General features: G+C 38.5%; 1 protein-coding gene across 3 annotated transcripts in view; it reads left to right on the top strand.

Annotated features, from left to right (window-relative positions):
* The window catches only part of DMGDH (dimethylglycine dehydrogenase), an 86,254-nt gene that overhangs the window by 48,219 nt on the left and 23,396 nt on the right, over nt 1–14,639 (top strand). Inside the window, exons 14-15 of one of the 3 annotated variants that reach the window (XM_053587742.1) lie at nt 916–975; nt 4,110–4,857. In XM_053587742.1, the coding sequence (XP_053443717.1) occupies nt 916–975; nt 4,110–4,214 (165 nt within the window). In that variant the 3' untranslated portion in view covers nt 4,215–4,857. Of the gene's footprint in view, nt 1–915; nt 976–4,109; nt 4,858–14,639 lie in introns of those variants that run through there. The other 2 variants (XM_053587752.1, XM_053587733.1) reach the window with 2 other exon arrangements.

Here is a 14,639-nt window from a genome sequence, read left to right on the forward strand (position 1 = left end):
GGGCTTCTCCACCCGCATCTGGGGCCTGCGGGGAGGCTAGCTGCAGGGAGAGAAACAGAGGACAGCTCTGTCCCCATACTCTGCAAGCAAGGAAGCCGCAGACAGTCCATTTTCTCAGCCTCCCTCCCCCTGCCTCTTCCTCTGGAGAGCTTTTCTCCTCCCGCCCCTCCAATTTCCCGGCAGTGCGAGGGCGCCCTCTGGTGGTGTTACAGCAATCTTATTTTTTTCCTTGAAATTCTGCAACTTTGAGCACATAAAAAATGATTTTAGAGCTCAAATTGAGTAAGAAATATGAGACAAAATTTTATATCACGTAACAATCTTATATTCATTTGGTTTGTGTAGTGTGTGCTGTGTTGTCTTTAAAAGCTTCGTTGGAGTGTTTAGTTCTCTGATTTACAGCAAAGAGAACAACAAAACAAACAAAAACCATTAACTCCAAGTCCATTAGCAAATATTGGCTTCAGCCCCAATTTGATGTATATTGTAATGACTTAACTGTATTTGAAAAGATTTTTTTCCTTTTCCCTGTCCTGACGTCATTTTCCTACCATCGGCTCTTCCTTGACTTCACCCTGATTCTTGACTATACATAAATTACTTAATAACTTTTCAAAGCTGAATTACGAAAAATTATTATGTTAAAAATGTGAAATCCCTGTTTCTGGGAGGAATCTCACATGCTATCCCTCAGATGTTTATTAAAATGAAAGAGTTCTGGGAAGAAACTGAATTTTAGTTTCCAAAGTCTACATTTGAATGTTGAATAAAAAATAATTTTAGAGACAGTCCCTAACTTGTCTTTTCCAGAATTTGTGTCAAAAAGTATTCTTTCTCCTAAAAAAGTATGTGAAAGTGATGTTACTGAAACGATTTGCGTTCATCTAAGATTTAAAATATGTGTTTCCTCTTTAGATGAACTGTGATACAAATCCCTTGGAAGCTGGACTAGAATATTTTGTGAAATTAAATAAGGTATGTTTACATTTCAAAGCGTGCTTGAAGTAAATCTTAAAATGATGATGCTATTTCCTGACAGAGCCATGCTTTAAAATTTAACCAAGTCTGATTATAGGAGAAATGAGTTGAACATAAATAGTAAGCTTTGCCCAATGGCTTCATATTAACCTTTTGTTAAAATTTAATCACTTCAAACTATTGAAGTATGCTTGTAGATTGAAGATAAAAGAATATAGGTTGCGCCTGTGGCTCAGTGAGTAGGGCGCCAGCCAAAGGTGGTGGGTTCAAACCTGGCCCCAGCCAAACAGCAAAAACAATAACAACAAAAAAAATAGCTGGGTGTTGTGGTGGGCACTTGTAGTCCCAGCTACTCGGGAGGCTGAGGCAAGAGAATCGCCTAAGCCCAAGAGCTGGAGGTTGCTGTGAGCTGTGACACCATAGTACTCTACAGAGGCCAACAGAGTGAGACTCTGTCTCTAAAAAAAAAAAGAACACAGTATCTTCAAGAGCTAAGTCTAAATTCTAAGATGACATTAGTAAGGATAAGATGATTATCTGTCAGATTTTAGCAGACATTTTTGTAGGAACTGTACCACGTATGCATGTTCCAGTAACTCCTGGTGGCCTGGGAAGTTGCATACTAATTGATCAAACATACTGCACGCATTGACTCTTGATGCCCTCAGCACGAAGTAGCCTCTCCTCGACAGATCTATCCATCTGCTTGTTAAGCATCTTTGTGTGTAGTAACTACAACATCTGGCTATAAGCAAATGACACATTTCATATGTGTTCAGCATAAAATGGATAGCAAGTGAGAAGCTGATACATGCCAGTGTCTCTTAACCGATATTAACACTCCAAAAGGAACCCCACTATCAGTGGTTGTCAAAGTGTGGCCTTCAGACTAACAGCATCAGCCTCAACTGGGATCGTATTAGAAATGCAAATTCCCAGGGCGCACCCCAGACCTACTAAATCAAAATCTCTGGGAGTCAGGCCAACAAATCTGTGTTTTAACAAGCCCTGCAGTGGATTCTGACGCATATAAATTTGGAGAAGCACTACCCTAAATAATTACTGTGAAAAAGCATATCGTGAGGCCCATGTATTACAGACTCACTCATCTACACAAGTCTTACAAATATTCATGAGGTTATCTCATTGAGCACCACCTGAGTACTTAAAAAGAATAGAGTTGCAGTTACTGGTAGTATCAGAGGACTATACTGTTGAGAGCACCTGTTAGAATTACAAAAATAAACCGTCCTGCCCTGGTTGCTTATAAGTTAAAACCTGTTTTCCCATCCTGTGGAAATATGTGAACACAGGTGTATGAAACAAGCTAAAGAGGCTTTTTTCATGCCCCTGCTTCAGTCCCCAAATGCTGAGCTAAAATATTAACATAAAACATGTATGTTTATAGTATTAGATTTCAGGGAAAAGAACCTCCTAAAGAGTTTTAAAGGGAATATCTTTCTGTACATTTTTTTCGTGGCTTTTATTTTTATGATGTACCATCTGCCTCCAGACCAGAGAAAGCAGGTGCTTGGAATGCAGGCAGACCCTGGTGGCAGATTGCTCCTTCTGATAACAGAAGTTTTACTTATTTTAAAATAAGGATAGAAATGGTCTCTTAAAAGCACTAAAGTTATGTTGTTGGTAGCCAATAGGTAGATTAATAACTGATTCTTTTGCTTCAGTTTCTGGATATTATTATTTGGAGATAAGGCATAAATGATCTTTTCACGCTAACATCAGATTTTTAAAACTATGATTATTAGCAGGTGTGGATTGGGTATTTACTAGTTCTTTAACATTCTAGAACCAAATAACCCAAGTTCAGCTCAGAAAAAAATGAGTTGTTTAATTGATACTCATTTTTATTTATGACATGCTTTTGTAATGTCTGAATTGTTGGGGGTTTTGTTTGTTTGTTTTTGCTCTTTTTGGCTGGGGCTCGGTTTGAACCTGCTACCTCGGGCATATGGGGCCAGCACCCTATTCCTTTGAGCCACAGGCGCCGCCCTGAATGGTTGGTTTTCATTTAGGTATCACAAAGGTAATTCCTAACCATTTTATTGGGTAAAGGTTCAGGTGGCCCAAGGACCCAGCCCTAACTGAGTCAGACTTTTTCCATCATGTTGATTCAGGGGGTTAGTTGCTATCAATCTAATCATAATGATGCATTTTTTTTTTTCAGATCCTATTTGGTAGTTTCACAACAACTTTATCATAGTTTTGTAGAAGTCTATAATGTGAAATGGCTCTTAAAAACTTAATATCCTTACAAACAAAGCTTTGTAACTTGGTGATCCAAGTCCTAGGCCTAAAAACCAAAATGTTACCCCAACTGGCTTCATACGAAATTAAAAAAAATACAGTGTACTTCTATATTGCTCAGAAAGTTGATGCTATATGAAAACAGAAGCCATGGATAATACAGAGGGATATTTATATTTGATGCCAAAATAAATGTAACCAAAAAATCCTGTCATCTTACCATCGTTTGAAATCAATTCTTTTCTTTCTTTCCTTTCAAAGCAAAGACATAGACTTCTCTGCCTGGCCTTTAAACATTTACGCTATGATTGTATAAGCCATAATGTAAGCAAAAGATATAGAGAGGCAGACTGTGGCAGAGCTAGAAGGGTCTCTGGAGCCCCGCCCTCAGGCCCCCTTCACTGAAGGTGAGGGACCTGAAGCAGAGAGGTAGAGCAACCTGGGGGAGGTTGAACTGAGATCTCTGACCTCACTGTGGAACCTTCTCACCCACTACTTTCCCCAGCAAGGCCTTTTTCCATAATGGACTTATCAGACTTGAAAGACTGCCCAGAATTTTTTTCTGGTAACATATAATTTGCATGGACTAGCTTTTATTAATTGATACCTCCCCTGTCTTTTTTTTTTTTTTAACTAATTTTATATTTTCTGGCAGAATCAGAATAGCTGCTTTGTTCATTTTAAGAAGGAAAGTGCCTGGGTGAGGAGATGGGTGATAAGGCCTCACTCATTAGGTTGAATTGACTTAAAGGCCTCAGTAGGTTGAATCTTGTTAAAATCTGTAAGTAGGGAAAAGAAAACTGAAGTATTGAAATCTTCAACCACAAAGGAAGACAGTGTGAAGGCCTTGTTTCCTTCCTTCTTAGAGTTGTATGAGCCTTACTCCCCGCTGGCACTTGGCTTGTGTGAAGCTGATACACACGGACTCACATTCATTCATCGGGAGACATCAATCACGTACCATTTATTGAACACCTTGCTAAGCTACGGATCTCAAATCAAAGATAAATTCCTGATGAGTCTCAGATCTCACAAAGCTGGAGACAAATAGTATTTTCAGGAACGGAAGTTGTAGGGATACATTTTTAGCCTTGAAAAGGCCATTCCGCAGGAGGGTTGTCTAGCCATATACAACAGTGCCATCTCGTGGAAAGTAGGCGATGGAGCCCTGAAAGGAAGCATTTTACCATGCAGGTAAAAATGATTGAGTGTAGACTTAAAAAATCACCTTAACTGAAAACCACTTCGCCTGAAACAACGCATATATCCTTGTGCTTAATGGTATTTTGATATGTTCCAAAGGAAGTAATTCGGAGGGGAAATATCAGTGGCAATTTTTTAGTTGGAAATGGAAGAAATATGTTAATCAAGAGCAAGAGGAAAATCAGCTGCCTTAGGATGGAGTCATAGTTTTTCTTGGAATTTTCCTCTTGGAAACACTGAAACTCTGTCCATTTCTGGAGAAACCCCCCCAAGATTCACAGAGACTCAAGTACTAAGTGTGGTGTGTGTCAATAGATCAGAAGGATAGGGTTTTTTTTCTGCAATGTACATTTCTCCCTCTCTTCCTTCTCAAGCTCCCTCCTCCTTCCCTGCCTTGATCTTCTAACCAGTTGAAACAGAATAAAACACAATATATACTAACCACAAGTTAGAAGACAATGTTGATTCTAGAAGATGCAGGGCTTCTTTTTGAGAAAAGATTATTTAAAGCATAACTATTCCATAAACAAAAATAAAACAACGAAAAAACTGGAAAAGAGGTGAATCACACCACTGGGCCTATTACGTCCTAAATGTTCAATGAACAGTAGCTGGTATTAAAACATAAAGTTGGTGGGCGGCACCTGTGACTCAAAGGAGTTGGGCGCCAGCCCCATATACCAGAGGTGGTGGGTTCAAACCTGGCCCTGGCCAAAAACTGCAAAACAAACAAAAAACCAAACATTAAAGTCGGAGGAAACCAGTGCTCATAGACAGCAAGTTAGGGGTGAGGTAAATAGTAATAGGAATTGAGAAGGCAGAAAATTTGCAGTGACATTCATTCTTGGCTGGACATTAGAACCATCTGGGATATGGCTCATTTAAATAATGTGTTGCTAAAATTTAAATAATGCCGGGGCCCAGACTATACCCAAAATCAATTAAAAAATAATCGCTGGGGTGGAAACCCAAGTATCAATCATCAGCTTTGTTGTTTTTTTTTTAATTTCCCCAAATGATTCTAGAAAGACTGAGAATGACTGTTTTAGACTAATGACTTGCAACTGGCTGAAGATTCCTATCCTGAAGAACTTTTAAAAATTACCTGATGTAAAGTGTGGGCCACAAACCAGCAGCACCAATGTAACCTGAGTATTTGTTAGAACATGCAAATAGTTGGGTACCATCCCAGACCTAAAAACAAGTCAGAAACTCCCCAGGTAGGGCCCAGCTACTTGTTTTAGTAAGTCTCCAGGGAGTTCTGATACGTGCAAGAACACTGACCTAGCCCAAACCAATTAGGGGTAGGGTCCAGGTTTCCTATTAAAGATCCACAGGAGTTTTTTTATGTAGTAAAGATTGCAAACCACTGCCTTGGTTATTTAACCTCATACCACCTGCGGTCCTGAGGCTAAATAGGAAAGCAGAAAAACAGGTGGACTGGTGAGACCATGGTGCTACAGAATCAATTCGTGGTGGAAGTGAGTTAGCAGATTTGTGACTTCCTCCGGCTGGGCTACTGGTTAATGATATTCTGCCCCACATCTTTGTTTTTTCTTTTAAAATTAGGCAGTAAGTTAATAGTTTTATATTAAGTCACCAAATTTTAGCCGGGTGGCCTGGGAAAGCCATTTAACTTCATTTTGTGCCTGAAATTTTTAATCTGTAAACTGAAGCATCCCTTTGCAAGTTGAAAACTCTCTGAAGTACCACCTCGCATAGTGGTTGAAGACACTGGTGCTAAACCATCTTTATGAGCCACACAATTGTGGCATTTTAATTAAGCCATCCTATTCTCTTATCCATTTGCATTGCTGAGTGATAAGGGGAAGGAGAGGAGAGGGAAGGAGAGGGGGGAGAAGGAGGAAAGAAGTAAAAGCTAGGCTGAAGTGCAGTTTATCATTCCTGAAACATCTGTCAGAGTATATTAAACTCACAGCCATTGAATCATCATTCTCATATATATCCAATTTCTGTTATGAAACAACACTTTATTTCTACCTTAAAAGCTTAAATGTGCTGTTTAGCTGACTGCTTTAAAATTTGGATATCCATGGAAACTCAGGTCTAGGATTATTAAAGTCATTTTTTAGATTGTTTTTATTTTATTTTATTTTTTGTTATTGCAGTTTGGCCAGGGCCAGGTTTGAACTCGCCACCTTCGGCATATGGGGCCGGCACCCTACTCACTGAGCCACAGGCACCACCCCTTTATTTTTATTATTTTCATTTTAACAGTGTAATTGAACATGCAATACAGTGACATATTCAAAACAAACAATCTGATGGGGTTTAGTATATGCACACACCAGTGACAATCTGATGGGGTTTGGTACACGCACACACCAGTGACAATCTGATGGGGTTTGGTACACGCACACACCAGTGACAGTCTGATGGGGTTTGGTACACGCACACACCAGTGACAATCTGATGGGGTTTGGTACACTCACACACCAGTGAAACCAAAACCACAAGGAAGGCCGTGAACACATCCCTCCTCCCCTTGGGAATCCCCATCCCCCAAACCTGCCAGTGACCTCACTGACCCCAGTGGTCCTCAAAGTGTGGGCCACAGACCAACAGCCCATATATCTGCTTTCTGAAACTAATGATCATTTTGCCATTTTTAGAATAAGTGAAAATCTAATTTTTTTTTTTGTTGTTGTTGTTGTTGTTGTTGCAGTTTGGCCGGGGCTGGGTTTGAACCCGCCACCCTCGGCATATGGGGCCGGCGCCCTACTCACTGAGCCACAGGCGCCGCCTTAGAATAAGTGAAAATCTATATAAATGGAACCATACGGTATATACTTTCGTATGTAGATTCTTTTATTTCACATAATCTGGGAGTCATCCATATTGTTATTTTTATCAATTGTTTATTCCTTTCTATAGTAAATAACATTCCATTATGTGGATATACCACAATTTGCTGATATACTCATTTGTTTTTCTTTTTTCTTTCTTTTTTTTTTTTGAGACAGAGTCTCAAGCTGTTGCCCTGGGTAGAGTGCCGGGCGTCACAGCTCACAGCATCCTCCAATTCTTGGGCTTAAGCAATTCTCCTGCCTCAGCCTCCCAAGTAGCTGGGACTACAGGTGCCTGCCACAATGTCTGGCTATTTTTTAGAGACAGGATCTCACTCTTGCTCGGGCTGGTCTTGAACTCCTGAGTTCAGGCATTCCACTTCCAGAGTGCTAGAATTACAAGTGTGAGCCACCTTACCCAGCCTTCAAAGTCAGTTTTTATTAAATTTTACCTATTTGAAGAGATGTCTATGGTGTCTCATCATGGTCTTAATTTATTTTCTTAATGAGTCATGATGTTGGACATTTTTTACGTGTGTCCTACCATTCCCGTTTCTTCTTTGGTGAAGTCTCTAATCAAATCTCTTACCCATTTTTACTTGGGTTGGTTTTCTTATTACTGAGCTGTTAAAGTTCTTTATGGACTCTAGGTATGAGTCTTTTATCAGACACATGAGTTGCAAACTTTTTTCCAGGCTGTCTTGACTTTTCATTTATCTGATGGTGTCTTTCAAAGAGTAGAAGTTTTTAATTTTTGGAATTTTAAAGTTTGTGTCAGTTTGTCCTGTTATGGATCATGCTTTCAACTCATATCTGAGAAATCTTTGGCTATGCCAGAGTCACAGAGATTTTCTCCTTGGTTTTCTTCTTTTATCCTACTTTTTACATGTAGGTTTATAATCCATCTTTAGTTAGTTTTTATATCTGGTATGAGGTATGGATTGAAGTTTCATTTTTTTGTGTCTGGATGACCAATTGTTGCCAGCGCCATTTTTTTTTGAAAGACAGAACGTTCTGTACTTCCTCACCTGTACCTCTTTTTCAAAAATCAGTTATCCATATGGTTGTAGGTCTATTTCTTGACTGTATGGTGTTCCACTGACCCATTTGTCTTTCTTGATGCTAATACTACACTGTCTTGATTACTGTGGTTCAAATAAGGTTGTGATAGTCCTGCAAATTAGTTCTTTCTTAAAGTCGTTTTGACTATTCTAGGTCCTTTGAATTTCCATGAATTTTAGAATCAGTTTGTCAATTTATACAAAAAAAAAAAAAAAAAAAAACCAGCCTGCTGCGATTTTAATTGGGATTGCATTGTACCTGTAGGTCAATTCAAGCCTTCCAACACATGAACAAGGTACGTCTCTTCATTTACTCGGGTCAGCTTTAAATTCTCTCAGAAATGTTTTATAGATCCTACCTATCTTTTAACATGTTTATCCTTAAGTATTTCATTTTTCTTTCTTTTTTTTTTTTTTCCCTTTTGAGGCAGGGTCTCACTATGTTGCCCTTGGTAGAAAGCTGTGGCTTTACAGCTCACAGCAACCTCCAACTCCCAGGCCTAAGCGATTCTCTTGCCTCAGCCTCCCAAGTCACTGGGACTACACGCACCTGCCACAATGCCTGGCTAAGTATTTCATATTTTTATACTATAGTAACATTTTTATTTCAATTTTCAATTTATCACTAATATATAGAAATACAGTTGGTTTTGTATATTGATTTTATACTCTGGAACTTTGCTAAATCCACTTAGCAGTTCTAGTAGCTTTTTGTAGATTTCCTACATGGAAAATCAAGTATAAAAATAAAGCTTTTGGGCAGTGCCTGTGGCTCGGTGGGTAGGGCGCTGGCCCCATATTCCGAGGGTGGTGGGTTCAAGCCTGACCCCGGCCAAACTGCAACAAAAAAGTAGCCAGGTGTTGTGGTGGGTACCTGTGGTCCCAGCTACTTGGGAGGCTGAGGCAAGAGAATGGGCTAAGCCCAAGAGCTGGAGGTTGCTGTGAATTGTGATGCCACAGCACTCTACTGATGGTGATAAAGTGAGACTCTGTCTCTAAAAATAAATAAAAAAAGCTTTTCTTTGTCTTCTCTTTTATTATTATTATTTATTATTAAATCATAGCTATGTACATTAATGTGATCATGGGGCACCATACACTGATTTTATAGACCGTTTGACACATTTTCATCACACCCGTTAACATAGCCTTCCTGGCATTTTCTTAGTTACTGTGTTAAGACATTTACATTCTACATTTACTAAGTTTCACATATACCCTTGTAAGATGCACTGCAGATGTAATCCCACCAATCGCCCTCCCTCTGCCCACCTCCCACCTCCCTCCCCTCCCTCTCCCCCTTCCCCCTAGGTTATAACTGGGTTATAGCTTTCATGTGAAAGCCATAAATTAGTTTCATAGTAGGGCTGAGTACATTGGACTTTACTAAGAAGAATATGTTCCAACTCCATCTATGTAAACATGAAAGTCTCCATCTTTCTTTAAGGCTGCATAATATTCCATGGTGTGCGTATACCACAATTTATTAATCCATTCGTGGATCGATGGGCACTTGGGCTTTTTCCATGACTTAGCAATTATGAATTGGGCTGCAATAAACATTCTGGTATGAATATCTTTGTTATAATGTGATTTTTGATCTTCTGGGTATATACCTAGTAGAGGAATTGTAGGATTGAATGGCAGATCTATTTTTAGATCTCTAAGTGTTCTCCAAACATCTTTCCAAAAGGAATGTATTAATTTGCATTCCCACCAGCAGTGTAGAAGTGTTCCCTTTTCTCCACATCCATGCCAACATCTCTGGTCTTGGGATTTTGTGATATGCGCTAATCTTACTGGAGTTAATGATATCACAAAGTATTTTGATTTGCATTTCTCTGATGATTAAGGATGATGAGCATTTTTTCATATGTCTGTAGGCTGTGCGCCTGTCTTCTTTAGAGAAGTTTCTCTTCAAGTCCCTTGCCCAGCCTGCGATGGGATCACTTGTTCTTTTCTTGCTTATACATTTGAGTTCTCTGTGGATTCTGGTTATTAAACCTTTGTCGGAGACGTAACCTGCAAATATCTTCTCCCATTCTGAGGGCTGTTTGCTTGCTTTACTTACTGTGTTGTTGGCTGTGCAGAAGCTTTTTAGTTTGATCAGGTCCCAGTAGTGTATTTTTGAAGCTGCTTCAATTGCCCAGGGGGTCCTCCTCATAAAATACTCGCCCAGACTGATTTCTTCAAGGGTTTTCCCTGCACTCTCTTCTAGTATTTTTATAGTTTCATGTCTTAAGTTTAAATCTTTAATCTAGTGAGAGTCTATCTTAGTTAATGGTGAAAGGAGTGGGTCTAGTTTCAGTCTTCTACAGGTTGCCAGCCAGTTGTTAAATAGGGAATCTTTTCCCCACTGAATGTTTTTAATTGGCTTGTCAAAGATCAAATAACGGTAAATAGCTGGATTCATCTGTTAGTTCTCTATTCTATTCCAGACATCTACTTCTCTGTTTTTGTGCCAGTACCATAAGTTTTGATCACTATCAATTTATAGTATAGTCTGAGGTCTGGTAGCATGATTCCTCCTGCTTTGTTTTTATTTCTGAGTGATGTCTTGGCTATTTGATGTTTTTTCTGATTCCATATAAAATTAAGTATTATTTTTTTCAAGATCTTTAATGTATGACAGTGGAGCTTTAATAGGGATTGTATTAAAATTGTATATTGCTTTGGGTAGTATGGACGTTTTAACAATGTTGGTTCTTACCAGCCATGAGCATGGTAAGTTTTTTCATTTGTTAACATTTCCAGATATTTCTTTTCTTAGAGTTTCATAGTTCTGTTTATAGAGATGTCCTTTCATGTCCTTTGTTAGATAAACTCCCAAATAGTTCATCTTCTTTGGCACTACTGTGAATGGAATAGATTCCTTAACTGTTTTTTCAGCTTGACTATTGTTGGTATATATAAAGGCTACTGATTTATGAATGTTGATTTTGTAACCTGAGACGCTGCTGTATTCCTTGATCACTTCTAAGAGTTTTGTAGTAGAATCCCTGGTGTTTTCCAGATATACAATCATATCATCTGCAAAGAGTGAAAGTTTGATCTCTTCTGACCCTATATGGATACCCTTGATCACCTTTTCTTCCCTAATTGCGGTGGCTAAAATTTCCATTACAATGTTAAAGAGCCGTGGAGACAACAGGCAGCCTGTCTGGTTCCTGATCTGAGTGGAAATGATTTCAATTTAACTCCATTCAATACAATATTGGCTGTGGGTTTGCTGTAGATGGCCACTATCAGTTTAAGAAACGTCCCTTCTATACCAATTTTCTTAAGTGTTCTGATCATGAAGGGATGCTGGATATTATCAAAAGCTTTTTCTGCATCAATTGAGAGAATCATATGGTCTTTGTTTTTTAATTTGTTTATGTGCTGAATTATATTTATAGATTTACGTATATTGAACCAGCCTTGAGACCCTGGGATAAAACCGACTTGGTCATGATGTGTAATTTGTTTGATGTGTTGCTGGATTCTGTTTGTTAGGATCTTGTTGAATATTTTTGCATCAATATTCATTAGTGATATTGGTCTATAATTTTCTTTTCTTGTTGGGTCTTTTCCTGGTTTGGGGACCAGGGTGATGTTTGCTTCATAGAATGTATTGGGTAGTCTTACTTCTTTTTCTACATTTTGGAACAGGTTGAGTAATATAGGTACTAATTCCTCTTTAAAGTTTGGTAGAATTCTGATGTGAAGCCATCTGGTCCCGGGCTTTTCTTTTTAGGGAGATTTTGTATGATTGATGCTATTTCAGAACTTGATATGGGTCTGTTCAACATTTCCACTTGATTCTGGCTAAGTCTTGGAAGGTGACATGCTTCCAAGTATTGGTCAATTTCCTTCAGATTTTCATATTTCTGAGAATAAAGTTTCTTGCAATATTCATTAAGGATTTTTTGAATTTCTGAGGAGTCTATTGTTATTTTGTCTTTCTCGTTTCTGATTGATGAGATTAGAGATTTTACTCTTTTTTCCTGGTTGGGTTAGCCAAAGGTTCATCTATTTTATTGACCTTTTAAAAAAACCAACTTTTTGATTTATTGATCTGTTGTATAATTGTTTTGTTCTCAATTTCATTTAATTCTGCTCTAATTTTGGTTATTTCTTTTCTTCTGCTGGGTTTGGGATTGGAATGTTCTTCCTTTTCCAATTGCTTGAGATGTCCCATTAAGTTGTTAACGTCCTCTCTTTCTGTTCTCTTGAGGAAGGCTTGCAGTGCTATAAATTTCCCTCTTAGGACTACCTTTGCGGTATCCCAGAAGTTCTGATAATTTGTGTCTTCATTGTCGTTTTGTTCCAGAAATTTGGCAATTTCCTTCTTAATCTCATTTCTGACCCAGCTATCATTCGGCATAAGGTTATTTAACTTCCATGTTTTTGTATGAGTATGCAGATTCCTGTTGTTACTGAGTTCAACTTTTATTCCATGGTGGTCCGAGAAGATGCAAGGAATAATTTCTATTCCTTTAAATTTACTGAGGTTAGACATGTGACCTAAGATGTGATCGATTTTGGAGTATGTTTTGTGGGCTGATGAGAAGTATGTGTGTTCAGTTTTGTTGGGATGAAATGTTCCGTAGATGTCTGCTAAATCCAAATGTTGGATGGTTAGGTTTAAATATAAAATTTCTTTGCTCAGCTTCTTATTGGAGGATCTATCCAACATTGCCAAAGGAGTGTTGAAATCTCTGACTATTATGGAGCTGGAGGAAATCAAGTTGCTCATGACTGTTAGAGTTTCTCTTATAAATTGAGGTGCATTCTGGTTGGGTGCATAAATATTAATAATTGAAATCTCATCTTATTGAGTATTACCCTTAACAAATATGAAGTGACCATTCTTATCCTTCCTTATTTTTGTTGGTTTAAAGCCTTTGTGTCTGCAAATAGACTTGCAACACCTGCTTTTTTCTGATTACCATTTGCCTGAAATATGGACGACCATCCTTTCACCCTGAATCTATATTTATCTTTTAAGGTAAGATGTGACTCTTGTATGCAGCAAATATCTGGCTTGAGTCTTTGTATCCAGTCAGCTAACCTGTGCCTCTTTAGAGGACAGTTTAAGATGTTCACATTAATGGAGAATATTGATAAGTCTGGTAAAATTTTGGGTGTCGAGTTTTTCAAAGTCCAGTGGACATTTTTAGTCCTTTCACCACTGTGGAAGTTGGAGTTTGATCAAAAGTTGCTGAATGAGTTTACTTTTGTGGTAGAGGATTGGGCTGGTCATTATGGAGGATAGGTCTGAGAATATCCTGAAGAGCTGGTTTGGTTATGGCAAATTGCTTCAGCATATGAATGCCATTAAAGTATTTAATTTCTCCATTATAAATGAAACTCAGTTCAGCTGGATACAGGATCCAGGATTGAAAGTTATTTTGCTTTAGGAGACTAAAAGTTGATGACCACCCTCTTCTGGCTTGAAAAGTTTCAGCAGAGAGATCTGCAGTCATTCTTCCCTTTGCAGGTAATGGATTTCTTACGTCTGGCTGCTTTCAGAATTTTCTCCTTCATAATAACTTTAGTGAAGTTAATTATGATACGGCTAGGGGATGTCTTATTAGGATTGAGTCATGCTGGGGTTCTGAAACTGTCTGCTATCTGAATTTCAGAATCTCTTGGCATGTCTGGAAAATTCTCTTTCATAATTTCATGGAGAAGGGCTTCTGTGCCTTGCGAGGCTACTTCATCACTTTCAGGGATTCCAATGAGGCAGATATTAGCTTTCTTTGAATTATCCTAGAGCTCTCTGAGAATGATCCATTTTTGCTTTCCATTTCTCCTCCTCTTTGAGAGTTTGGGAGTCTTTAAAGGCTTTGTCTTCAATGTCAGAAATCCTTTCTTCTGCTTGCTCCACTCTGTTACTGGGGGATTCTACTGTATTTTTCAGTACTTTGAGGGCTGCACGTTCTTGCTTTAGTGCATCAAAATCTTTGGTGGTTTTGTCTTTAAATTCATTAAATTCTTGAGACAACTTTTGAATTTCTCCTCGAATTTCTTTATTTTTTTATATATTTTTTTATTGTTGGGGATTCATTGAGGGTACAATAAGCCAGGTTACACTGATTGCAATTGTTAGGTAAAGTCCCTCTTGCAATCATGTCTTGCCCCCATAAAGTGTGACACACACCAAGGCCCCAACCCCCTCCCTCCTTCCCTCTTTCTCTTCCCCCCCCATAACCATAATTGTCATTAATTGTCCTCATATCAAAATTGAGTACATAGGATTCATGCTTCTCCATTCTTGTGATGCTTTACTAAGAATAATGTCTTCCACGTCCATCCAGGTTAATACGAAGGATGTAAAGTC

This window comes from Nycticebus coucang, chromosome 1 (genome assembly GCF_027406575.1).
Source record: "Nycticebus coucang isolate mNycCou1 chromosome 1, mNycCou1.pri, whole genome shotgun sequence".
In the NCBI taxonomy this organism is placed as follows: domain Eukaryota; kingdom Metazoa; phylum Chordata; class Mammalia; order Primates; family Lorisidae; genus Nycticebus; species Nycticebus coucang.